This window comes from Phoca vitulina, unplaced genomic scaffold (assembly GCF_004348235.1).
Source record: "Phoca vitulina isolate PV1807 unplaced genomic scaffold, GSC_HSeal_1.0 scaffold49, whole genome shotgun sequence".
Lineage (NCBI taxonomy): Eukaryota > Metazoa > Chordata > Mammalia > Carnivora > Phocidae > Phoca > Phoca vitulina.
This window is the reverse complement of record NW_022589752.1, coordinates 8,867,608-8,895,403: the sequence shown is the minus strand read 5'-3', so window position 1 is coordinate 8,895,403 and position 27,796 is coordinate 8,867,608. Positions and strand designations below refer to the sequence as shown.

Here is a 27,796-nt window from a genome sequence, read left to right as displayed (position 1 = left end):
ATACCAATGAATGGCAAATGCATTTAAGTCTTTGCTAGCTACCCAGATGGCTTAAGTAGTGCTAACCCACTTGTTCACCTACAACGCCTGACAATGTTCCAGACACCATGAAAAAAATTATACTAAACCTTGCACAGGAGCTTGCTCCTTCCTAGGATGAGGCTGCAGATCCTTCCAGTCATCAACATAATTTGTATTCTTAATCAGTCCATCTGGACATAATTTAAATTCCAGCATGCTTGGTTTTTCTGTGGCATCTTTCACAGGTAAGAGGCTCTGAGGTTTATTTTCCGGGCTCCCTTCTTTGTTAAGCTTCCTGGGTGAACTGTCTAATTTTGTGAGACAAATGCTCTCACGCTCAGTGCACTTAAATGCAACTCTGTTCAGATACAGTTTCCTTTGATCCTTTGACTGGTGAGACACTTGACTGAATTCCACTTCATTGTTTATGCTGCTTAAATTTTTGTCTAATTTGGTTTTATCAATCCACATTTTATCAGGTTGCTTTCCACCAACTATTCCCTTAACATTCCTTGAAATGTATGCTTTGGACTCCTCAGAATGGTGGATCTTGAGGTTTTTACCATGGCTTGAACAAATATTTAAGGATTCTTTAGAAGTCTGTACACTGCTGTTAGGGCTCTCATCTGATTTCTCACAACTCCCTACTTGCATGGAAAGTTTACTGGACTTCATGTATTGAGAATCACACGGTACATTCCTCACATAGCTTTTCTTTGATGCGTTGCTACCCATTGCTTCTTTGTGCTTCTGCCTTTGCAAATACTCCTTTGGTGTCAGAACTCTATTAATTTTAGATGAACTATCCTTGGAGACTGAGGACTTAACATTTGATACTGTCTTTTCTTTAACCCTGCATCTTTCATTTGGAATTGACAAAAAATTACATAATTTAAAGGTACCATCTGCCACACTTTTATTCTGCTCTCGTTTATCGTATTTCTTCCTCTTTATCTTTGAATCAAGTATGCCCCCATCATCTAACTTCCTTTTTTCCAAAACTTTTTGTCTCAAGCCACCTGCTTTCAATTTTATTTTCTCTGGGGATACTGACTGTACCAAAGAACCATTCTTCATACGTGGATCTTTTTTATTTGTCAAAAAACCCACCTTTGTTTTTAGTGGACGTGAGTTTTGTGCCATGAACTTCTGGTGCAGGCTCTCTTGAGAAAATTTTGTCATTTTATTACTGGTGTGAAAAGTTATCTCATGAAACTGCAGTTTTCCTTTTCTTTTGTGACTTTGCATGGAATCTAGTTTTTTATCACCTTTAGATAAAAACGGACCTAATAATTCTTGTTCTGTCCTCAGTGACCTTTGTTTCGTTTTGGGCATATCATTTCTATTTTTGCCTTGCTCTATTTCAGGAAAATGGTTTTTCATATCTGGCAAAGTCAAAGGAATCTTCAGATTGTTATTTAGAGGACTATTACACCCAACAGGGTCATTTCGATCAGAAGTTCTTTCTCCTTGATTACAACTATTGATCTTCGAAGAACACTGATTTTCCCCTTTTTCTTCCTTTGAAGTTGAGTTGTTGATGGAATTACACTGACACTGGGGTACCCCTTCATAAACCACAGACAGCCACCCCAATGCACAGCAACCAACATCGTCTTTCTCTGAATCCATTAAGTTATCATCAGTCTTTCCATCTGTGTCTGCTTGTGGGTCACACTGGCTGTGCCCTTCTTTTTTTACAGGTTCTTCTTTCTGATGTTCTGTTAACTTGTCTACCTCACAGAGTTGATTATCATGTTCAGGAAATAATTCTTTCATTTGCTCCGAGTTTAATATTGTAATTTGTATTTGGTCTGTTGAGCCCTTGGAGTCACAACCAGTTTTATCACAAGTTTGATCTTTCGAGATCTGGTTTGTTTTCTGTTGGGCCACAGAACCTTCAAGTGTGTTCACAGCTTCAATACCATAGGGAAATTCTTTTAAAAGTTCTGACAGCTGATCGTGTAGGTATAAGACAGATGCCTTATCACTGAGAATCTCACTTCTTGCAGGATCTTGGGCAGTGTAATTGCAGGATGAATCAACTTCCCGAGGACAACTATCCTGCTCAATAGCAGGTGATGAACACCTATCATTAGCCATGCTTTCTTTTTTAGTGATATGGTCCAAGTTGCTCTCCTCTAGAATTCCACTATCTGCTTTAACATACTTCAAAGATGATGATTCTGGAGGTTGCAGAGATTCTACCTGATCAGTTATTTTACGTGAAATATCTGTGCACTGTAAAAAATTATCATTTTGAAAACCAAAGTCTTTATATTCAGTGAGGCTGTCTGTTTGCTCTTTTTGTTGTCCCTTAGTAATCACTTTGTGATTGGGTAGAGATTTCTGTGGCTCAACCCTTTTCAAAGGAGGCAAGTTGAATATCTTTGCTATTTGGGAATTGTAAGATGTATCACCTTCAACAAGAGAACAAATATTGTCAATATGTAACATATCACCACTAACAAGATCACGGTTTCTTGACTTATATGAGGCTTGCTGTTCACTCACAGAATAGTGGGTATCTGGTTCTGACTTGATAGGCTTTCCTTGATTGCTATTAGGTATGTCTTCTGAATTAGTTGACTCACTTTGCTCTTCCTTCTGAATTGGTGAGAACATCTTTGTGTCTGTTGTGGTACCTGCTACTGGTTCTTTAAGATTAGCTTTCAGAGCAGCAGTAACACTTTTATCTTCTGCCAACTGATTCTGTAAGCTACAAACACTGCCTTCCTTAATAACTGGATACAGTGTTTCAGATACAGCTTCAGGTGTTATTCCTTTGGCAGACAATGTTTTGACATCTGAAAGAATTAAGGGTGAGACTATAGCAACCTGAAGTTCTGTTCCCTTTGTAACAGTTGCACTGGAAGATTCATAATTCTGTACTACTATTGACAAAGTTGTTTCTTGTGAGGTGTTTATCATCTTATTCTGAGCATTTCCTACAACTGAAAATGGACTCTTATCACAGGTTTCCACAGGTTTTGAAACTCCAACTGCTGTTCTGTTTTTTGACTCATTATACTGTTTTTCCTCTGTAGGTTCTGAAGGCTGCTTTTTCCAGAGAGAAAGACATGTTGCTAGCAATTCCATGGGAAAGTGATTGTCACTTTTAGAAGACACCCCACTTGCTGAGGATTTATGCTCAAGGCAAAATGAGTTGTCTAAAACCTTGGCATTTATATTACATGTACTTGGAGTTTCCATGGTTTTCAAAGTTGGTTGGTTACCGGTGATTTGGTTATTTGAGTTAATTTCAAAACTATGTGGTTTAGAACCCTGAATAGTTTCACTAGCATTTTTTAATAATTTCTCCTGAGGTTTATCTCTACATGTAAGTAAACTGAGAATTAACGTATTTTTATTTGGATATTTTGAAACATATTCCTCAAAGGATGTAGACTGAGGAACAGAAGTTGTTTCAGAATTTGTTGGCACGTTTAGTTCAACGTTGACATTTCCTGATGAAATCTGGGCCTTACTTAATGTTGCCTGGGTAATGTCAACAGTTGATGCCTTTAAAGAAGTCCTAACTTTCAAATCATGTAACTGGTCTGGCATTGGCAACTTTTCTGAATAGACAGAGTTTAGTAAAACAGAATTCACTTGGTTACAATTTCCCCACTTCGGGTCCTGAATGTTGGTATTTATTGTACTGTGTGTTCTATTTGTTTCTTTTCCAGATTCTATTATGGTTGGTGGTTTATCCTCTGGAGTCACTAGGGTCTCCTGGGGTCCAGACTGCATTTGGGCAGTTTGTTTCAGAGACATTTCAGAATTTGCAGCTAATTCACTGTAAGAGGTATCAGTTGTTTTAATACAACCTGCTGCCATCAAAAGATTTTTATTAATTTTAATTTTCCTTGCAAGTTCCGAAAACTTCTTTTTTATTTCTACTAATGTTTTAATATCCCTCACTAACTTTTCTTTTGTGGCGCTTGTGTCCAGTACTTGATTTGAAAGATCACAAGAGTCTATTCTTCTCTCTTGATTATTTTGAGCAAGGGTCTGAACACCATCCACAGAAGATCTAACAGGTTCATTAAAAGGCTGAGTGACATTGGTATTTACCTTCAAGTTACAGGAATTTCCAACAGTGCTGACAGTTTCATTAAGGTTTTGCCAATGCTGTTGAAAGCTTCTAGAGAAGTCTTTCCTCATTTCAGGTAAGTGCATTTGAGGAACGTCCACAGCAGCCTGTTTAATAACATGTTGAGTACTCTGCAAAGGCTGGCTTGCATATCTACAGTCATAAGGAGGCGGCGGCGGTCTTTTGTCAGTTTGAGTAACTGCATATTGATAGGACTGTATGGTTGCAGTCTGCTTTGACTGTAAAGTCCGTGGAGAATCTGGAGGGTGACTATTTTTAATATGCAATGATGTAGATGGCATAGGGTTTTGTTTCTGAAGAGCAGGATCTTGCAAAAAGCTTCGTGATAAGTAACTGTATTGCTTTGGAAGTGGTCTATAATCTGGGTAAGTCAGTCCACTGGATGTATACTGTGGTGCCCAATCAACCTGTCGTTCTGATAAAGATGGGTTAAGTCTCGGGGCTCCTGGGTAAGTTACAGGAACTCTTGCAGAATTAGAAGGGATCATTTGTAGTTGCATAGAATAGGAATCTGATGTTACAAACGGATTCTGTAGTGCATGTATATTAGGTGTATTAGTTCCAAAACCAGTTTGATGGGACACAGTTGCCCCTGTAGGAGAAAGCATAGAATTCCTCATTGGTGAGTTCAACCATATGTTTTGTGTTACTCCTGAAGACATTTGCAAATTGTGATTTAGTTGTTTGGATCCTTTAACATTTGCATATGTGATTCTTTCCACTGAAGTTTGTGAGGCCACAAGTGTCCCATTATGCATATCAGGAATAGGGATTTGCTGAGGAGTTGTATAATTTCTGATGTTTAGCAGTGGCTGTGAAACTGGATTTGAATTACCAAGAAACATACATGCTTCTTGGTTACTTCCAGGATAGTTTAAAGAACTCTGAGATGTTGTGTTAAGTGTATTTATTAAAGCCTGCTCCAAAAAAGATGACTGCTTTTTAGGATACTGTGGTGGTAAGGTGATATTCTCTGGTTTTGCATTCCAATTCATTGTTGATTTGATGTAGTAGCAGTGTATTAAAAGTCAGTTGTTTTGAATGTCAGGAATCTAAAGGAAATAAAGATCTTTTATTAAAAATTTGTCTATGTAACACTTCCAAGAAAATTAGTTTACCTTAACACCAATGCTATGTCTATCCTAATTCCAGACACCTCAGACCAAAGATTCAACTTTAATTTGGGGAAGAGGAACAAAGAAAAGAGCAAAGGAGAATACAACAATAAATATGGCAAAGATTAATAAAATTCCTGGGGTGTTTTACAGGAATTCATTCTACATAGTATTTTGTTTGTTACATGAAGTGGCAATTACTTTCTGCTATTTTTTAATAGGCTCTTTATTCTAAGTAACCCATGCTCACATGGGTTCAAAAGTTCAAACACATGGTAAGAAGTCCTTATTGTCTATCCCCATTATCAAACTCCCTGGGGTGTCCACTGTTACCTTTCCTTTCAGAAGATTTTATACATAAAAAACAAACACATAAAGAAAACCTTATCTTTTTTTCTGATTTTCATTACTATACCTGGGACACCTTTATCATTTCACTACAAATATATTAACTTCATTGTCTGTATAACATTAAAGTTTCTGGGTATATCCCCATTTAACCAGTCCTCTATTGGCTTTTAAACAGTTCTCTATTTGGTTTTCTTAAGTTTTTGCATTTATCAACTATCCTATCCTAAGCATTCTTGTATTTATGCTTTTATATTTGTTGCCTAATGTTTCTGGAAATTCCTAGAAATGAAATCAATGTGTCAAAGGACATTAAAATTATTTACATAAGCAGTGACAAATTGGCCTTCCAAAAAGGTTAAAATAATTTACACTCACCAACAGTATATTGATAAATCTAAAAATGGTCAAATCCATAACCATAATAAATGAAGACAAATTAAAAACACAAAATTAAACAAACTTAACTTAAACATAATAGTACACCCCAAATGCAGAATAAACATTCCTTCCACACACACATGGAATTTTTACCAATATGACCATCTAGCTGAGCCATAAACAAATCTCAATTTTCAAAGTATTACAGTAATTCAGATTAATTCACAGTAGAATCAATCTAGAAATTATAGGGAAAAAAGTAAGTAGGAAATTGCCAAATAACTGAGAAATAAGGAATGCACTTTATACTTACACAGAGAGAAAAAGTGCTCTCTGGTGCCTCTTCCTCTACTTATGATACCAGTCTTACTGGACCAGAGCCCCACCCTTATGATGTCATTTAACCTTAATTACCTCCCTAAAGGCCTTATCTCCAAATAGTTACATTAGGGGTTAAGGCTTCAACTTATGAATAGGGAAAGAGGGACCACAATTCAGTCCATAACATGCTCTTATACTCATGTTCACGTTAACACTTGAGGATAATTCATAGCATATTCATAGCATAAATAAATGTACTTTAAAAAGAAGACTGGGAGGGGTGCCTGGTTGGCTCAGTTGGTAGAGCATGTGACTCTTGATCTCAGGGTTGTGAGTCTGAGCCCCACGCTGGGTGTAGAGATTACTTAAAATCTTTTAAAAAATAAAATAAAATAAAATAAAATAAAATAAAAGACTGGGAAATAATCCCCACATTTATCACAAGAAGAGTAATAGTTAACCAAAGGAAAGAAGTGATGACAGAGTGAAATATGCAAAATAATGAACACAAATGTAGAGATTCAACAAGTCACAAGGTGATTTTTTAAAAAGAATAAAATTCAATAAGCCTCTGACAATACTGATCATGACATTTTCTTTTTTTTTAAAGATTTTATTTATTTATTTGAGAGAGAGAATGAGATAGAGAGAGCATGAGAGGGGGGAGGGTCAGCAGGGAGCCTGATGCGGGACTCGATCCCGGGACTCCAGGATCATGACCTGAGCCGAAGGCAGTCGCTTAACCAACTGAGCCACCCTGGCGCCCTGATCATGACATTTTCAAAGTGCAATATTGGCAGTAGCGGGGCAGGGGGGCATTTGGGTGTTTCAGTTGGTTAAGTGGCCAACTCTCGGTTTCAGCTCAGGTCATGATCTCAGGGTCCTGGTATCAAGCCCCACGCTGGGCTCCATGCTCAGCTGGGGAGTCTGCTTGTGGATTCTCTCTCTCCCTCTCGCCCAGCTTGCGGGCACTCTCTTACTCTATAAAATCAATCTTTTTTAAAAAAAGTGTAATATTGGGAATAGTGGTTACCACTAGATCCTATAGACGTTAAAATAACATTATTATTTTGAATTTTATTCCAATACATTTCAAATTTAGGTGGAATAGAGAAATTCTTCGAAAAATATACCTAACCAGGAAGAACACCCTATCTCTTTAAAGAACTGCCACAGATAATTAAGTATCTTTTCACAAAGAAAATGCCAGACCCACATGGCTTTGCTGGAGTATTCTAACAATCATTTATGAAAGAAATAATCCAATATAACAATGGATAAAAGAGAGAACACTTCAGAGCTCATTCACTGAAGCTGTCATCCAAAAGCTGAAAAGGAAAATTAAGAAGCCCATCTCTCTCAGAAACGTAAACGCAAAAATCCTAAACAAAATGTCAGCAAACCAAAAGGGGTGACATATGAAAAGGATAACCTATCATGATCAAACTGGGATTAGTTCAGAAATACAAGGTCTGTCATTTGAAAATTAAAGTAGTAACACAATAATTTTTAAAATCCTAAGTTTATTTCAACACATGCAAGAACTTCTGATAAAATTCAACATTCGTTCATCTGAAGAAAACTGTGTCAAACCAATAATAGAAATTGCCTTAAATTTGATACATGGTAGCTTTAAACATTTAGACTGACAATAGAACAAACACACCACTATTGCCCCTTCTATTCATCACTGTACTGGAGATCCTGGAAAGTATAAGAATTAGGAAGGAAAACATAAAACTGATTATTCACAGAGGTTATGTAGAAAATCCAAAACAATCTACAGATCTTTGAGATCTATTAAGTTATGGGTCATAGTGTTCTCACGAAGAAGAAAAACAAGACTGAAGAAGGCACGTATGCTTTTGGATTAAAAACAGATCCCAGAAAAACTGAATGGGAAGAAATCAGAGAGGGAGACAAATCATGAGAGACTCTTAACTCTAGGAAGCAAACTGAGGGTTACTGGAGGGGAGATGGGTGGGTGGATGGGGTAACTAGGTGATGGCCATTAAGGAGGGCACGTGATGTGATGAGCACTGGGTGTTATATGCAACTGATGAGTAACTGACTCCACATCTGAAACTAATGATGTACTATATGTTGGCTAACTGAATTGGGAAGGGAGGGGGAAAGGGAGGGAGAAAGAAAACAGATCCCAGAGAGACAGATCAGTGTATTCCTCCCATGCCCTCTCCCAAGAAAGCTCCTTAATAATACAACTGACTGGGGGCACCTGGCTGCTTCAGTCAGTAGGGCATGAGACTCCTGATCTTAGGGCCGTGAGTTGGGAGTCCCATGTTGGGGGTAGAGTTTACTTAAAAGAGAAAAAAATTATAATACCACTGACTGATCAGGCAGATGCATAATACAAAGTAGCACTTCTACTAGAGTTAATGATGCCTAATAAATTCCCCTTAGTTCTTATGCGTACTTGGGGTAGAAGGCTGTTATGGAGTGAATTCTGTCGTTCCACTGCCAAATTCATTATGTTGAAGCTATGATGAAGCCCTAATCTCCAATGTGACTGTATTTGGTGAAGGCCCTTCAGGGAGGTAATTACATTTAAGTGAGGTGATAAGGATAGGGCCCTAATCCAATAGGACTGGTGTCCTTATAAGAGAGACATCAGGCATATGCACACAGAGGAAAGACCATGTGAGGTCACATAGAGAAGGAGGGTGACTACAAGCTGAGAGGCTTCAGGAGAAACCAAACACCTTGACCTTGGACTTCCAGACTAAAACTGTGAGAAACAAATTTGTTGTTTAAGCCACCCAGTCTGTTACATTAGGGCACCCCTGGAGGACCAATAGAGAGCCTATGGGTAGGAAGACAAACGACCTTTGAGTAATTTGGGGTAACTTTTTTCTTCTCTCTTCTCTGCTGGCACAGAAGCAAACTGAAGCCTGGAAAATCATCCCTGAACTACCTGTTTAGAGGGAAGGAGTCAAAAGTTGTCTGACTTTTTTTCTGACTATAGTCTCTACTTTTGAATCCCAAGTATTAAACCTTTTGAGAATATATTGTAATGGAGATTACCAGAGACAAGACTGGCATGGTCTATCATTTTAATTTCTCTTGAAAAAATTAACTTTTTGCCAAAATCTCCATCCCACTCCATCATCACCCTTCACCTCTGACAGCCATGGCACTCACCTGACAAACCCCAAGTATGGCTGAACTTAAGAATATCCTTCTCTGCACAGCAGTAGCTGAAGTTTTCTGGGGGGAAAATAAAAATCACACAAGCCAGCAGACTGATTTTATTTCATGAACACAAACATCAAACTTAACACTGCTCAGCAACTCTACTTCATTTTACTGAATTTCCCCCTATTCTCTAAGACCTCTTCTCTCCTACCGGGTCCCCAGCCACTCCAACCCACACACATGCTCCCCTGCCCTAACTCAGCTGCTTATATTTCAGAGAGAAAAAAACAGCCTCATCTGCCATCCTCCCATCATCAAATCTATAAAGCCCACCCTTGTAAATGTAACATGCATCTCCAGTAACAGAGTTGACCTTCCTCCTACCAAATCTCTACATTTAAAATCCTTCTCCCAGGGCATGTGGGTGGCTCAGTTGGTTAAGCATCTGCCTTCGGCTCAGGTCATGATCTCAGGGTTCTGGGATCGAGCACCACATCAGGCTCCCTGCTCAGCAGGGAGTCTGCTTCTCCCCCTGCTCATGCTAATAAGTAAATAAAATCTAAAAAAATAAAAAGTAAAAATAAATAAAATCCTACTCCCCTTCCCTTTATTCCTGGTTATCAACCTGTCTCTATGGGATTAGGTCTTCCACACAGGTACACACATTCTCTAAGGTTGGCAGAATTCAAAAACAACAAATAAATCTCACTGGGCCCCATATTCTTCACCTCTTCTCTACCTCCGTACCAGTGATAGTCTTTTAGTTTGGTTTAAAATCACAAGCATAATAACTCAGATTTTAAATGCTTAACACCTTTAAAGGTATAGATAAAAATGATTTTTAAAAGTAATTTGTGCTTCCACAAAATATACAGTGAAAAAAACATTGAAATTAAAATGTACACTAGAAAATATTCACTTAATGCAAAAGAAAATATTAAGGGAGGGAAAAAAGACACAGGATCTAAAAAAAAAAGTATAAACAGCAGATGTAAATCCCACTATATTAGTAACATTAAATGTGAATGGATGAAACTAATCCAAGAGACAGAGAATATCAGACTAGATTTAAAAACAAAAAAACAAACAAACAAAAAAACAACCTATCTAACTAAATGCTGTCTCCAACAGACACACTTTAGATCCAAAGATACAGAGTGAAAGTGAAAGAATAAAAAAGGTATCATATCAGGCAAACACAGCAGCTAAGAGAACCGTGGAAGGTCTATGCTAATTACCAGACAAAACAAACACATCTTACTAGAGATAAAGAGAGATATTTTACAACCATAAAAGGTCAATCCAACAAAAAGATAAAACAAGTAAAAACACCTAAAAGAGCATTAAAATAAAAAAAGTAAAAACACAAACAAGGGAGAAACAGGCAATTCACCAAGAGTTGAAAACTTCAATTCCACATTTTCAATAATGAATAGAACTGGCAGAAAAATCAACAAGGAGGGGTGCCTGCGTGGCTCAGTCATTAAGCCTCTGCCTTCAGCTCAGGTCATGATCCCAGGGTCCTGGGATCGGGCCCCGCATCGGGCTCCCTGCTCAGCGGGAAGCCTGCTTCTCCCTCTCCCTCTCCCCCTGCTTGTGTTCCCTCTCTCACTGTGTCTCACTCTGTCAAACAAATAAGTAAATAAAATCTTCAAAAAAAAAAAAAAAATCAACAAGGAAACAGAAGTACAGAGCACATTATATATACCCACATTTGCTTCTAGTAGGGATTAAAACAAATTGATTATCTTAAGTTGTGGGTTAGTAAATAATTGTCCATTGGTTGCCTTGTAGGTTTAAGGCTCTCTTCGCTTTGGAAACAACAGTTCAAGTACTTTTGTCAAGTGGTGAAAAGATCAGCAAGCAGCCCGGTAATGGGAGCAGATGTCATCAAGCCACCAATACACTGGATTTTTATATTTAATTGTGGGAACATCCTTGCTATTACTAGCTATAGGTAAATTAGCAAGCCCTGAATGACGACTCCTACATACAGTTAGCACAAAGTCTGGCTCTACTAACCCCACCCATGTGGCAGGTTTTGCAGTCTGAAGAGTAGGCAATACCAGTATGCTGATGCTGATAAGATGTTGTGGCCTTCACTGGGAGGCAAGCAGCCCTTGTATGTTCACACTGATAAAGTGCCATGACCCAAACTGAGGGAACTCAGAGTCAATTCACACACCCCTACCCTAAAGAGAGGATCCATGGAGGTTTCCTTGCTTGTATGTTATCATAAAAAGAGTCCTAAAAGTTTTAACTAAAAAAAAAAAAAAATTTTTTTTTACATCCTGGAAATAGACAAACTTTTTTTTTTTAAGATTTATTTATTTATTTGAGAGAGAGAGAGTGCACGTGCAGGGGGAGGGGCAGAGGGAGGGAGAGAGAGAATCCTTAAGCAGACTCCCTACTGAGCATGCAGCAGGACACCGGCTCCACCCTAGGGCCCTGAGATCATGACCTGAGCCAAAATCAAGAGTCAGCCAGCCACTTAACTGACTGAGCCACCCAGGCGCCCCTAGACAAACTACCTGTAGGTTTGACAGTTTGGGGCTTTAAATTTTATGATACTATTACTATTACATCCTGTGAGAAAACTGGAAGAAAGCAAGTCACTAAAAATTCAAAGTATAAGAAGTTGTGAATAGTAAGCTATGAATTGCAAAATTAATTTGTGAAGCAGGAAAAAAGAATCAAATGGCTGCAGGAGACTATATGTAACAATGCATGTGATTTTCATATAAAAATTTCATAAAGACCTCACCAAGGTTAAGAAAAGATTTGTGAGGGGCACCCGGGTGGCTCAGTCGTTAAGCGTCTGCCTTCGGCTCAGGTCATGATCCCAGGGTCCTGGGATCGAGCCCCGCATCGGGCTCCCTGCTCAGCGGGGAGTCTGCTCCTCCCTCTCCCTCTGTGCTCTCTCTCCCGCTCTCTCTCTTTCAAATAAAGGAAAGATTTGTGAATTGTCTTTTCAAGTATTCTATATCAATTTAATGCAAAGAATGTAGTTTAAATGAAAAATTGTCAACCCAGCAGCTTCCTTTATTTGTAATTTTGCCTTATTACAGAAATTTACAAAGCAAAAAAGAACCTAAAAATCATAGCTTGGAGGAATAATCATATTAATATCTATCTTAAACACAAATACACAAGCACACACACCCATGAACAGAACTCTATGAAAAGGGACCTGTTATATATATGGTTTGCCATGCCAGGTCAGATGAAATAGTAAGAAAGAATAGGACAAACTAAGCCACATCGAGTGTTAATTTATCAAAGAAACTGGAACATTATTAAAGTGAAAGACAATGTTATTAATAGCCAAGATGAAAGGTATAAAAAAAGACTGTCTCAGAGCAACACAAAAGATGGCAGATCTAGACAATGTCCAGCAGGCATTGTTTATTCCTTTGAATAAACATTATCTGTAAGGAATAAACATTATCTGTAAGTGCTGAACACCAAGTTAAAAAGAAGTCCCTATTTAAACTTCTAGATGGAGAAAAAGTTCCGACCCCTCCCTTCAGATCTGTGTCAACCATAAACATCACATGATTTCATCTGCAAGCCTTTCAGTACTTCAAAAATATAGAAACTTCCTAAGAAATATATAGAATACTCTTCTCCCACCTGAAAAAAACAAAACTATTCTGGTATTTTAAATTGGAACTCTCCCTTATGGCTTTTTAAGTTCCACTTCTAACATGTTCCACAAACCAAAGTTTATTTGGAGTGTCCACTGATATGGTTAAATTAAGCCAGTATTTTTCACTGAAAAACCAATTTGCATTAGAAAAAAGCTACAGCTACCTCTATAACATCAACAAAGCCACAATTACCAACACTATTCAGGAATGCCGAAGGTATCATGATTTACTCAACCTATTCTACCTCTTTCTGTTTGTATCCTTAGTCATGGGAGAAATTAGCCTATCAATCCTTGAATTAGGCTTTCAAGAATATTCTAAGTTTTGTGTTATTTATAATACAACTCTAAAATAACAGCTAACATTTGAGAATTTACCATGTTAGGAACTGTGCTGAATGCTTTGACTACATGATCACACTGACCGGACAGAACAAATGAATGACGCCACGCAGTAGTGCCGCAGCTAGCAGGGCTAACAAGTCCCGCTATCACAGCTGGGAGGTCTCCACACTGTCAGAGACACAAAGGAGACAAGACTGTAATTTCATGTGCAATTTATTACTTACACAAACAGAAAAACCAACATCAGTGTCCCTATTCCCGAAGAGGGTGATACCAACATGGTTGAGAACACAGGCTACTGAGAAGCCAACTCAACTGTAGTCATTTTAGAGCCTGCTGCTGTATCTCAAGGGTAAGGGAGGTGGTAAACTGTGCTCAACTGACACGAGGGCAGCGGGGGTGGGGGGGGGGAACCATCCCCGTGGCCATTTCTCATAAGGGTTCTTATCAACCTTTGTTCCAGGAGGACCTGCTGGGTGTCCTGCCAAGGTATGGGTCAGACAGAGATTAGGCTTTGCCTATTCGGCCCATGAGAAGACAAAGGTAATCAGAGTACCATGGTGAAGCTGCCCTCCTACATATCTACCCTCCACCTTTCATGTGTCCAGCTACAAATTCTATTCAGAAGCACAGGACACTCCATCAAATACCCTAATTAACTGTACTTTCTCTTAAGCAACATTGGAAAAGAGTGACTTGACCCTGACCCCTGGCAAGATGATCAGGTCTTTCGTGGAGGTCAAGCCACAACCAGGCTCCCCACACAGAGCCAAGCCAGCGAAGTACGGTCCCAGGTATCATCAAGGTTCTCCAGCGAGAGCCACGTGGCTTTCTCCCTGGAAGAACAAGGGAGTGGGAAATAAACTGCTCTACTTTTGCTGACTGATTAATCTAGGTACAGCATGGGGTATTGGCAATCACATATATCCCATCATAACTGGCCAGTAGAAGTAGAGAGGTACGCGTCTCATTCAGGCTAGAAAATTTACGGTACTTTCTTGCGTCTCTAGAGCAGAGGTCAGAGACCAATTTCGGACTACCTTTATAGTTGTACTATACCCTGAAGTGGAATTAAAGATCCCAGAGCACACATGCAAAATTCAGTTACCCTTCCTTGGAGTTCTGCCTAGCAACTCATTTTAGAGTGTTCCAGGTAAGGAGGAAACAGGATTCATTAAGGAAACAGGATTCATTAGAGGGGTAGTGGTCTTAAAATATCTAGAAATCCCTGACAAGTGCCTCAAGTACAAAAGTAGTTTGCCAGGCAAGTACAAGCTACCTAAGATGCAACATGCTGTTGGAGTACAAAGTGTATTAGGAGTGTAAGTATTGCTATAATAGGAGTGAGCCAATTCTGTGCCTCTTGAGGTGGACAAAGTCTCTGAACAGAACTAAACAGGCGCCATAAAAGTAGGCTGAACTGCCTTGAAGAAAAATCTGAAAACTTTTACACACTGTTAGTTACCTCTGTCATTATAAGCCACATTCTATTGTCTACTCTGGTTGTCCCAGGTTAGTTTAGAGGGTTGCAAGAACATTAACAGGCATTTTGTTGGCATGGAGTTAAGATCCAGATTTTATAAAACTAAAGGTTGAAATTAATGATGCAAGGGGACTTGTAGTACCAGAAGAGACCTGAAGGACAGAATCTACTTTCTTGTTAGCAGGGTCAGGCAGGGGATAACATATCCATTTAAATCCAGAGCTGTAACTGCAGTCAAGAAAACACATACAAGAGAACTCTGCTTTCCCTTATCAGGAAACCAATGGAAATCATGACTAAAAGGATAAGGTATACAAGCCTTGGCCTAAAGGCCACCACTCCCAAGGACATTCACTCCCAAAATCAGCAGCTGCTGAGAGTTTGTAAGAGTCCTTCGATTAAGATCTTGCACTGGCCAGCAGTATGTTGACTGAGGGTGGTAGGTATCAACAGCCCGGGGTAAATTAGATTACTAGTTTCTGCCTACTCCCCCAACTCTGATCCCCTGGGTCTATTGTCTTCCTTCTCCAACTAGCATAGGGGAGCTATTCAAGTTGTGCAGGTGAGAAGGCATGACAATCACCCAATTGTGAACTGATCAATACTATGCTCTAAGCCACCCTAGCCACAACACTTTGTCACATGGAAGGACAATGTAAAAACCAACAGAAGTTGTGGCAGTGAACCTTCAGCACTGTAATGAAGCAGTGACCTACTTGAGACATCCAATAAACACCCTCAACTACTTCACCTAAAACAGCACAAGGCAAAAAATTGAAGGCAGAAGCAGATTTGATATAACTTACATAAACAAATATTCTTTGGGGTCCTAAAGAATTTCTTATGTACATAAATGCTTCTGGAGACCATCTGTCCCTGCCATCTGTAGCTGTAGAGATGGCATACCCATGCAATACTCATGGAAGGAGAACTGGAAACATGTACCTCACCTCATGGACTTTGCCTGTGCCTTCTCTCTTTTCTCTCAGTTGGTCATATATTGTGTCCTTTGTTGCCATAACCTTTAGCCACGAGAATACAAAAATAGAGAAAATGAACAAAACCAAAACTTGGGTCTTTGAGAAGATCAACAAAACTGATAAATTTTTATCTAACCTGACTAAGAAAAAAGTCTCAAATTACTAAAATCAGGAAACAGAGACATTACTACCAACCCTTCATTGAAAATAAAGAGAGAATGGGGCGCCTGGGTGGCTCAGGTGGTTAAGCGTCTGCCTTCGGCTCAGGTCATGATCCCAGGGTCCTGGGATCGAGCCCCGCATCGGGCTCCTTGCTCAACGGGAAGCCTGCTTCTCCCTCTCCTTCTACTGCTCCCCCTGCTTGTGCTTTCTCGCTCTGTCAAATAAATAAAATCTTTAAAAAAAAAAAAGAAAATAAAGAGAGAATGCTATGAGCAACTGTATGCCAATATATTTGATAATTTGGATGAAAAGAACAAACCCCCTGTGATATTGTAATTTATAGTAAGAAATAGGTATTTGATTTTTGTCCCCATTTCTGGCACAGAGTTCCTAAAACCCTTAGGTTTTCTGAAGTGATGTGATGAAGGTGCCTTTTGTTATGTTAATTAGGTGACTTTCAGACTGCACCAAAAGATGGTTCGCCAAGAGAACCAGCCATGTGATTAGGGGGTTGGAACTTTCAGTCCCACCCCCTCCCCACCTCTAGAGAGGGAAGGAGAGATGGGAGGTTGAATCAATGGCCAACGTTTTTAATCAGTCATGACTATGTAATGAAGCCTCTATAAAAACCCAAAAGACAGGATTCAGAGGGCTTCTAGGTTTGTGAACACATGAAGATTTGGGGAGAGTGGCATGCTCAGAGGAGGCATAGAAATTCCACTCTCCTTCCCACATACCTCACCCTATGCATTTCTTCCATGACCATTTATTCGTATCCTTTAAAGTCCCTTGCATTAAACCAGTAACCTAATAAGTAAAATGATTCTGAGTTCTGTGAGCCTCTCTAGCAAATTAATAGACTCCATGGAAGGGTTTGTGGAAACCTCTGATCTATAGCCAGTTAGACATAAGTACAGGTAACAATCTGGACTTGCAACTGGTATCTGGTATCTGAGTCCAAGGAGGGTCATAGAAACCTCAAATCTGTAGCCTATTGGTCAGGAGCACAAGGGATAACCTGGGCTTGCGATTGGTATCTTAAATGGGGGTAAGGACAGTCTTGTGGGACTGAGCCCTCAACCTATAGAATCTGATGCTACTTCCAGGTATATAGTGTCAGAAATGTGTTGAATTGTAGGATACCCACATCATATCCCCAGAGAATTGCTTGTTGTTGGTGTGGGGGGAACGTCCCCCCCCCCCACAGTGGAATTGAGTGCATAACCCCAAAAGACCCCAAAAGACATACTGACCAAAACGGACTCAAGAAGATACAGGAAACTAAATAGGCCTGTAAAGAGACTGAATTAGTAACCAGAAAATTACCCAAAAAGAAATGGTTAATCCCAGATAGCTTTCTGGTGAATCATACCAAAAATTTAAATATGAAAAACCAATTCTACAAACTTTTCTAAAACACAAAAGAGGAGGGAATACTTCCCAAGTTAATTCTATGAGGCCAATATTCCCTAATAGCAAAACCAGAAAAGAGATCACGATAAAACTACAGACCAATCTCATGAATACAGATGCAAAAAATCCCCACAAAGTACTAGCAAATCAAATACAGCAGCATATAAAAATAATTATATGCCACAACCAAGTGGGACTTAGCCCTGAAATGCAAAATTGGTTCAACATTAAAAAAAAAATCAATGTTATATAACATATCAATAGAATAAAGGACAAAAACCACACGATCATCTCAGTAGATGCAGAAGGATCTAATAGGGTAGAAATGAAATGCACCTTCAAATCAAACACCTTTTCATGATAAAAACAGTCAAACTAGAAATAGAAGGGAATTTCTTTGATTTGATGAAAGGCATCTACAAAAAACCCACAGCTTACATCATAATTAACACTGAAAGACTGAATGCTTACACTCTAAGAGATCAGGAACAAAACAGAGATGTGTTTTTGCTACTTCTGTTCAGTATGTACTAGAGGGTTAAGCAAAAAAAATGGCAGTTAAGCAAAAAATTAAAAAAAAAAAAGACATCCGATTGGAAATGAATAAGTAAAACTATCTCTAATTGCAGAGAACATCATCTTGTATATAGAAAACTGTAAGGAATCCACTAAAAAACTAACATAAGTAATAAACTAGTTTAGCTAGGTTGCCTAGTACAAGTTCAATATACAAAAACCAAATGTATTTCTAAACAACACTTACTCTAGAAAACAATCCATTACAGTATCATTAAAAAGAATCAAACACTTTGGAATAAACTTAACAAAACTGAAAAATGTACACTCTATAAAACATTGCTACAAGAAATTAAAGACCAGGGGTGCCTGGCTGGCTGGGTCAGTAGAACATGAAATTCTTGATCTTGGAGTGGTGAATTCAAGCCCGATGTTGGGTGTGGAGTTTATTTAAAAAAAAAAAAAAAAGGTGTCATAATTCTAAAAAAATAACAAGATAAAACAATCAAAACATTGGGGCACCTGGCTGGCTCAGTTCGAAGAGCATTCAACTCAATCTCAGGGTTGTGAGTTCAAGCCCCACATTCAGTGTAGAGATTACTTAAAAAAAAAAATTTTTTTTTATTAAAAAAAAGAAATTAAAGACCTAAAAAAATGGAAAAACATCCCACATTCAGTGAATTAAAGGATTTAATACTGTTAAGGTGGCAATACTCCCCAAACTCATCTATAAATTCAGTGCAATCCTTACCAAAATCCCAGATGTCTTTTCAGAAACTGAGAACCTGATCCTAAAATTTATTTTGAAAAGAGTAAATTTGGAGGACTCACACTTTCCAACTTGAAAACTTACTACAAAACTACAATAACAAAACCATGTGGTACTGAACAAGACAGAAAATGATCAGTGGAATAGAATTCAATAAAGAACTCTTACAACTCAATACAAGGACAACTCAAATTGAAAGTCAACAAAGATTCTGAATAGACAATTTTTCCAAAGATCTACAAAAAGCAAATATGCACATAAAAGGATGTTCAACATCATAAACCATCAATCAAAAACAGTGCCATACCACAAAAAGACAAGTGTTTGCCATGGATGTGGACATACTGGAATTCTTAGGCATTGCTGTTGAGAATATAAATGGTTCAACTACTTTGAAGAGCATTCTGGGAGTTTCTCAAAAGATCAAATATAGTTATCATATGATGGAGCAATTCTGCTCCTAGGTATATACCCAAGAGAATTAAAAATGTATGTCTACACAAACACTTGTACGTGAATGCTCACAGCAGTATTATTTACAATAGCCAAGTGTCTGTTAGCTGATGAAAGGATAAACAAAATGTGGCATATCCATACAATGGACTATTACTTGGCAATAAAAAGCAGTGTAGTACATACATGCTTCAACATGGATAAACCTTGAAGAAAACACGTGAGGCGAGAGAAAAGTCACAAAAGATCACGTATTATTAATTCATCTATAAGAAATGTGCAGAACTCACAAACCTAGAAATAGAAACAAGATTAATAGTTGCCTGGGAATGCTTGGATTGGGGGTGAGTGGGGAGTGATCTGTGAAACAAGATTCCAAAATAGGGTAAGCATTACCAAGAGTCACTCTAAATACAGTCAGAAGGATATTGAGGAAATAGGGCCTGTGCTTGTCTTGTTTCAATTTTTGGAACACCATGAACTTTTGACTTTTGTCAACTGCAACTAGACCACCTCCTGGAACACATACTTCTACTTTGGACTGGAATAGAGAGAATGTTAATGCCTATTAGCCAGACAGTTAATCGTGTATTACAGTTTAGTTTAAACTCTGCTAGCATCAATCATTATTCTTCCAAAACAAGTTATGTAACCTTGTGGTTTCTGCCTATATAAGCCTGCACTCCCCATTCGTTGGAGCACACTTTGGATTTCAGTCAACTCTGTGTGTCCCAGATTGCAGTCCCGAAGACGCCAAAGAAACCCTTTTGGTTGCTTTACAGCCTCATCATCATCTGGGTCAACACCATTAATGAGCATGGAGATTGTTTTGGGGGAGGGGGGAGGTCAAGAAACTGTTCTAAAATTGATTGCAGTGATGGTTGCAAACCATGTGAATATACTGAAAATCGCTGTACTCTGTAAATGGACAAACTGAATTAATGAATATGGTATATGAATTATATCTCTGAACTGTAGTTTAAAAAACCAAACGCAGCATTTCTCTGTTATTAGCACAGACGGGCATATGACCCAATGAAAGCCAATGAAATTAATTACAGACTTTTGGTAAAGCAATCATACACAAGGCATGTCCAAGTTGAAGCTGTTTGGATATATACCTGGAGATGCTGCAGCCACTCAATGAAGGGAGGTGTGTCTGAGAATGAAGTCAATGCTGAAAACAGCAGAGCTCAAAATGGAGTGTCTCAAAAGTCTTTAAAATCTTCTTTCCTTAGATTCAGATTTTAGATCCAGCCGAAGATGGAGCTACTTGAACTTCTAAATGATGTGATCCAATAAATTACCTTTTGGGGCTTAAAAAAATAATTTGCTTATGATTTGTTTCTTTAAACCTAAGGTGGACAATATTTCCTGTAACACTTTGCAACCTTAACCATAAAGATTTTACTTACAAATGAAGTCTTGAAATTTAATACATCTCAAGAGAATCTTAGTGATTGTCATTAAATCTTTGCAGTCATTACAACTATCAGCAAATGTCTCACTTGAGACATTTACCTCAACAGGCCAGCCTCCAACATTGCCCTTCAATTTACAAGCACACTTAAGATCTCAAGAATATACACACTACAACGCTGCCTCCCAACAAAGCATTTAGAATTCCTCAAAGTCCACAAGATTACTTCTTTCTTTACAAGGCTTATTACAAAGTAAATTTTAACTTGCATTTCTGGAGACAGAGTTGGTAAACTGTTGTCTCTTTATCTCAAACTGAATGTTTTCCACATCTGTTTCAGAGTATGCCTTACATAGGGGGGATGGAGCAGAAGGGTGGAGAAGGCCTCGTTACACACACAAAAAATCTGGAAATTCACCTTTATAAATACCTTTTTATTTATTTTTTTAAGATTTATTATTTATTTGAGAGAGTGAGCAGGGGTGCGTGCATCAGAGGGGGGAGGGCAGAGGAAGGCATGGGGCAGAGCTGGACAGAGCAGAGATGGACGCAAGCCCTGGATGCAGAGATGGACATGGGGCTCAATCCCAGGGCCCTGAGACCTTGACCTTAGTGGAAGTCAGATGCTTAACTGACTGAGCCACCCAGGCGCTCCTATAAATACCTTTTTAAAAGCAAGATCAATTCCCTTGACATTTGCACTCCTATTTGTGCAAGACATCGATAATCTAAACAGGAAGAGATTCCTGTACATCACACAATAATGTGGAAAAACAAGGCTTTGGGGCAAATCTGCCCTAGATAAAGAATTTAACGGAGGCATTCCTGATTTCAAATTAAGTCTGCAGGTAAAAACTAGAGCTGTGTCTGGTATTTCCCTACAAAAACTAAACCTACAGAAGAGTCTACAGTGAAGGGTTTAATCAACACAAAGCTGGTAAACTGACTTGGAGTTGATAAACTTAGAGCTTAAATGAGCAAACTGAATTTCCTATTAGACATAATGTTGTCTTAGGCCATAAAATACCTTTCCTCTAACAGGACAACAGCTAAAATTTATTGACCACTTACCACTTACAGCTGACAGCTGTTCCAAGTGTGTTATATGAATAAAAATCATGTAATTTATCCCAACAATGCTATGAGGTAGGTGCTCTGTCATCCCCATTTTACAGATGAGAAAACTGAGGCAAAAGGTTAAATAATTTTCCCAAGGCTGTATAGTTAATAAATGGTAGAGCCAAGATTTGAAGCTCAGCAATCGACTGCAAGGCCATGGTCTTAATCACTACAGAGTATTTCCTGACACAACTTAAGTGTTTACAGAATGGAAGATCACTTCAGCTTTCCAGGTTCGTATCTCACAGAATGGTTCTAGGCTTGTGCTCTGCGCTGCCTTACCCCAACCCCTAGCCAGAAATAATAAAAACAAATTTAAAAAATCAAGAAACAGAGCAATCTTAAGTAGACCTCTGCCTGAGTAACCTGAACCAGTCACCTCACCATAATCTACTCTCCCTTATCTTTCTAAGATTAACAACTGAATTCTCTACGCTTTGTCAACCATACTATTTCTCCTCAAGCTTTGTCATCAAATCCATTGTGTCCTACCATTTAATGTTTAACCAATGCTGATTCATTTAATAATAATTTTATTCCCTAACAGATAAATTAAAGTAGGTTACTTGAAGGTAACATACTTACTTATAAGTACAATCTTACTCTTTTATTATGGTTTATGTTCCCATTTCCCCTCCGAACATGTGTTCCCCCTTCACACAGTGTTTACTTCTTTGGTCCTAGGAAGAGCAAGAAACATTTTGTAATTAATAATAATATAAAGTTTATTTTTATTTATATGAAATTTAAAGTTACAATAAAAGCACATGCTGATCTGTTTACTTGATAGGACACTGCTGTGCAAAACTGTGCTCCTTTAAGGTTGCACCAAATACATACAAAGTTTACAAAATTCTTATTAGGTGTGGAAAGTGACAGAAATAGAAACTAGGTGTGGCCTAAAATACCATTCACTGTTTAAGTTAGAATTCATGTTCAGTCCTCCAGGTTCACTACTGTCCTGCCATTCTAAGACAAAAATACTTTATCTTTGCAATTTTCCTGCCTGGAATAGTAAGAGAATCCGACTGTACCGGAGGGGAAAAAAGTAACTAAAACCTTATTCGTGCATGTTAACACTGAATAAAACATACGGTTTACAGCCAACCTTAAACAGAAAAATCCCCAAACAAGCTTTGCGACCCGCCTATTCAAATGCACCCCAAGTTGAATCACAACACCGGCTGTTCTCTATATTTTAAAAAAAGTAGGCTCTTTAAAGTATTACAAATAAATTGTTTTGACTGAAACGATTCCCCTTAAGGTTGTTGCTGAACTCAAGACCCTAAGGACACTTGCTTAGGGCATTCGCATCCCTCGAGAACACCTAAAATCGATATGCATTTGTGCATTTAAAAATGCCTCGAGGTAACTACTGCTGAGGAACAGAAAGCATCTGCGGAACAGAGGCGTTCGCGGGCCACTTGGAGATACAAGCCGAGCAATCCTGTTTCGGGAGGGTCAGCATAATGGAGGTGGGGAGGAAAGGAACGCTCGAGAAACAGTAAATGCAAAACAAAGATTTTTTTTTCACGCTGACGACAGGAAATAATTCAAAACATAAGCTTTTCTCACACCCACCGCCTAAACAACCGCCTTGTAGTTGAACAAAATGCGTACTCGCTCTCTCCACCCGCGACCTCCACCGCAAGGAGTAAGGCAATTTAAAGAAAACACCCAGCGAGGCGCCGCCCTCCGGCTCGGGCTCGGCGTCCGCGGCTAGCCACGGTCAGCCCCGCGCGGCCCGCAGGGCCACGAACCGAGCGGCCGGTCGAGCTGCTCCCGGGCCGAGGCCCGGAGCCGCCTGAGCGCTCGCGACCCCGCGACTCCGTCCTCGACTCAGAACAAAAGCGCCTGCCGCTGCGCGCCGGGCCCCAGCCCGCGGGCGCCTGGCCTTCTGGCGCCCAGCGCCCCGCCGGGGACCCGAGAGGGCGAGCGAAGGGTCGCCCGGCGCCACACTTACCGACGGGCGCACAGCCCAGCGCGGGCAAGCGGGGAGGACAGTCTGGCCTCCCGGGCCCCAGAGTTTAAGTCAGCTCGGTCCGCCTTCAGGGGCGGGTCGAGCAGCGAGGCCCCGGCTCCCCGCACAGCTTGGCCCCGCCCCGGCCGTGGGCGTTAGGAGTGAGGCCCGCGCCGCCCGGGTCCTAGTGCCACCCGTGTAAATAAGGTTGTGGCCAGCCCGGCCTTCCAGTCCCTGGCGGCGAGATTTGCAGAGGCACATTCACGTGTCTGATGGAGAAACCGTCTCTATCTGTGATTCTCTGCCTTTCACTTGCATCAGAATCGTCCAGAGAGCTTGTTACAAAAGGATTAAAGAGCACCACCTGCAAAATTGCCAATTCAGTGGGCTAAAGTAGGGCTGAAAGGGTGGATTTCTAACAAGTTCCCAGGATAGGCTGTTGCTGCTGGTCTCAGAATCAATGATACAGAGAATGGGGTCCGCAAACTTTCTATAAAACATGTGAAAGAAAGCGCAACAAGTGAAGCGAAGGAGATAATTTTTTTTCAGGCCATTGGAATAGGGAGAACATCCATTAATGCATGGGAAACTTCTCAAAGAAAATAGACCTTTTTTATATGAGGGCTTGTAGAGGAAAAAGTAAATAAGGGAATATGACTGAGTGGTTAAGAATAAGAAAGGGCAGAGGTGGTTAGTTCTTGCTGTAGGGAGGGCAGGGTATTCCTTTGCCCTTGAGGTTTGGATCTTGGCTCTGCCATTCACTAGACATACAACTTTGGGAAAATCACTTAACCTGTCTCTGCTCAGTTTTCCTGCCTCTAAAAGAATTAACAGGAATGCAGGTTTCTCCTGCTATCCAAACGTAGAGAATTCCTGTGAAAACTTTCCTAAGCCAAAATGGTGTAAAGTGAAGAAGCGATTACCATTAATTTATATGGAAACATTTTTGAGCATTCCCAGACCCAAAAAACAACTCCTTTTAGGCTTTCCTTAGGACACATCTTGCTAACAGATGCACAAAATAAATTGGGATAAAGCACAGATGCTCAGAGACATAGTTAAAAGCTACAGCAGCTCAATGCTAAGATACCCAGTGTAGTTCCCAAGGAAGGAGCTTGCCGGTGCCACTCTGGCTGCTCAGGGTACATGCAGTAAAATCAATGCTAAATGCTATTCTCACTTACACCTTTTTTTTTCATGAAAGCAAAAATCCTCTTCAGATTTCTTTGGGTTAGTGAAAACAGGTACTAATGTAGGTCTTTCATAAAAGCCAAGTGGCATAAGGAGACCTTTCAAAGAGTGAAAAGCAGGGGATACCTATACTTACTTTATAGGATTATTGAGATCATTACATAAACTAATACATAACTTAGACCCTCTCCTGGAACATGGAGTGCAAGTGCACTTGGCTCAGAAAAGGGGTTTTCCAGAACCTACGCCACACACATCAGCTATGAGAAATCAACCCAAGGGAGAGGTAGTTTTATTGCCAGAAATTCTGACGCAGACCCCACTCCTATACCACCTAAGGAAGGCTTAATGCCCAGCAAGATTTAATGCCCAGGAAGCTACAACTGTATTTGGGATGAAGTTGCTGATCTCTCTGCCAGGTATCCTTGTCTGTGTTTAGGCTGACTTTCTCCTTTAGATAAGTAAAGCTTGTCTGACTTCCCAAAAGTGTTTGGTCTTTCCACAAATCCTAAAGTACAACTGGCATTCATCAGTATAGCAGCCCTGAAGGATCCCCAGCAAGGAGACTTGCAAAGGGAAGACAGAATCTCTAGCACTTGAAAGTATGTTTAATCCAGGGCTAGACCTTACATTGCCTTCTCTTTAAAAGTTTTTTTTTTTTTAAGATTTTATTTATTTATTTGAGAGAGCGAGCATGAGAGAGAGAGAGATCACGAGCAGGGAGGAGGGGTAGAGGGAGAAGCAGACCCTGAGATCATGACCTGAGCCGAAGGCAGATGCTTAACTGACTGAGCCACCCAGGCACCCCTACATTGCCTTCTCTTTCAGGTACTTACAACACAGTGTGCCAAAGTATCTTGTTATCCAGATGTTCAGGCTGAGGAAAGATTTCCCCAAAAAGATTAGATTGCTCTATGCTATCTTTCCTATCATAAATTACACATCTTCTCCCTATTCAAAAGCAACATTCATTCATTCAAAAGCAAAATTTCAACATTCAAAAGCAAAAATTCAAAATTAATTTGACTATAGATACTATCTCAATCTTTCAAAAAGCATAATACTTAGCCTCAAGGCTTATTAACTCCTAAACTTATAAAACATGTTTTAGAAAAGTGCATGACATGGGGCACCTGGTTGGCTCAGTCGGTTAAGCATCTGGCTCAGGTCATGGTCTCAGGGTCATGAGATTGAGCCCCATGTCAGGCTCTGTGCTCAATGGGGAGTCTGCTTGAAATTCTCTTTCTCCTTCTGCCCCTCTTCCCCTGCGTGCGCACACACACACACACAATCTCTCTCTCTCTCTCAAATAAATAAATAAATCTTAAAAAAAAAAAAAAAAGAAAAGTGCATGACATCATTAGCATGTCTATAGTAAGAAATTATAGTGGTGTACAAAAGGTGACTATTATTCATTTAAGTTGTAAATTAGGTCATTGATTTTCTTTTTCTTTTCTTGAATGTCCCCTATATTCTGTTTCCCCTTCCTGTTAGTGATACTTAGCTGGGTACAGGGTCACGTAACTGGAGACTACATTCCCCAAGCCTCTCTTGCAGCTAAGTATTGCCACATTTCAGTTCTCAAAATGACATATGAGCAGAAATGTTGTATGCAACTTTTGCCTAAGGGAATGCCTTAACCCAAAATTCCTCTATCATTCTCATTTGTTTGGATTGCAATGTAGAAAAGGCAATGACCAAATTTCAACCATACAGAGGAAGATAATTCCTGAGGACAGGAATTCTTTTCCTTTTTGGGGCCATAAACCTCTTTGGTAGCTTAGTAGAACCCATAGACTCTTACTTAGAATAATGTTTGGGAATGCTTAAAAGAAAATACATAAGATTACAAAGGAAATTAATTCAATATGAAAGTTCTCACAATATTTTAAAAGCTAATTGTGACATGGTAATATGTATTTCTTTATTAACAAATAAGATCTAGTAGCAGATCCAGTAACACCTGATTTTTTTTAACTGATGGACTGAAATGATGTTTCAAGATCATCTGCATTAACTCTAAAAATATGAAAATATCTGTGATTTTTATGGTGACAAATTTACTGTTAATACTGTTAATACTGCTATGTTACTGTGGATTTTTTTTTTTTTTTGGCCAATATTCATAATTGAAGATGTGAAAGAAGATTCAAAATGAAGTAACTATTGCTAAGATAGTCACTCAAAATAGAGTTAAAAGGATATTGAGGAAGTAAGGCCTATGCACATCTCCTATTTCAATTATCAGAACACCATGAACTTTTGACTTTTGTCCATTGCAACTGGACCACCTCCTGGGACACATCCTTCTACTTTGGACTGAAATAGAGATAACCTAATACTTGTTGGCTAAATAGCCAATCATATATTAGATAGTTGAAATTCTGCCAACACCAATTATAATTCTTCCAAAACAAATTATGTTAACTTGTGGTTTTTGCCTTTTATAGGCCTGCAATTCCCACTCATAATTTGCAAATTCCCAATTCAAGCATTCTTCAGATTTCGATGGACTCTGTGTTTTCCAGATTGCAACACCTAAGACCCCAAATAAACACTATGGTTGCTTCACAGCCTCTTCTTGATTGATCGACAAAGGATATGAAAATAGTGAAAATAGAGTTAATTGTTTTGCCATTATCAGGGAGCAAGTATTCCTTCAAAGGAGCAAGGTCCCCTTCAAGGGTCCTTCTAACTGGATTAAGAATCAAATTGACATGAGACAGATTAACTGGAGAAAATCAAATTTAACAGCATATGTATGAGGAATCCACATAGACATGGAAATTCCAAAGATAGGCAAAATGAGGTATTCTGTGTCATTCTGAACTAAGGGGAACGGGGTAGGGGTCTGGGACTTCAGAGGAAAGGAATGTAATT

The 27,796-nt window shown here is 39.3% G+C and overlaps 1 protein-coding gene across 17 annotated transcripts in view; it reads right to left on the bottom strand.

Moving 5' to 3' along the window:
- Window positions 1-23,875, bottom strand: part of RESF1 (retroelement silencing factor 1) — a 38,713-nt gene extending 14,838 nt beyond the window's left edge. The window contains exons 1-7 of one of the 17 annotated variants that reach the window (XM_032432788.1): window positions 23,729-23,875; window positions 22,351-22,445; window positions 20,348-20,542; window positions 14,158-15,955; window positions 13,484-13,618; window positions 9,463-9,528; window positions 129-5,190 (exon numbers count right to left, since the gene is read on the bottom strand). In XM_032432788.1, the coding sequence (XP_032288679.1) occupies window positions 129-5,133 (5,005 nt within the window). In that variant the 5' untranslated portion in view covers window positions 5,134-5,190; window positions 9,463-9,528; window positions 13,484-13,618; ... (2 more) ...; window positions 22,351-22,445; window positions 23,729-23,875. Of the gene's footprint in view, window positions 1-128; window positions 5,191-9,462; window positions 9,529-13,483; window positions 16,162-20,347; window positions 21,072-22,350; window positions 22,446-23,728 lie in introns of those variants that run through there. The other 16 variants (XM_032432787.1, XM_032432789.1, XM_032432784.1 and 13 more) reach the window with 16 other exon arrangements.
- Between the last annotated feature and the right edge of the window lie 3,921 nt (window positions 23,876-27,796).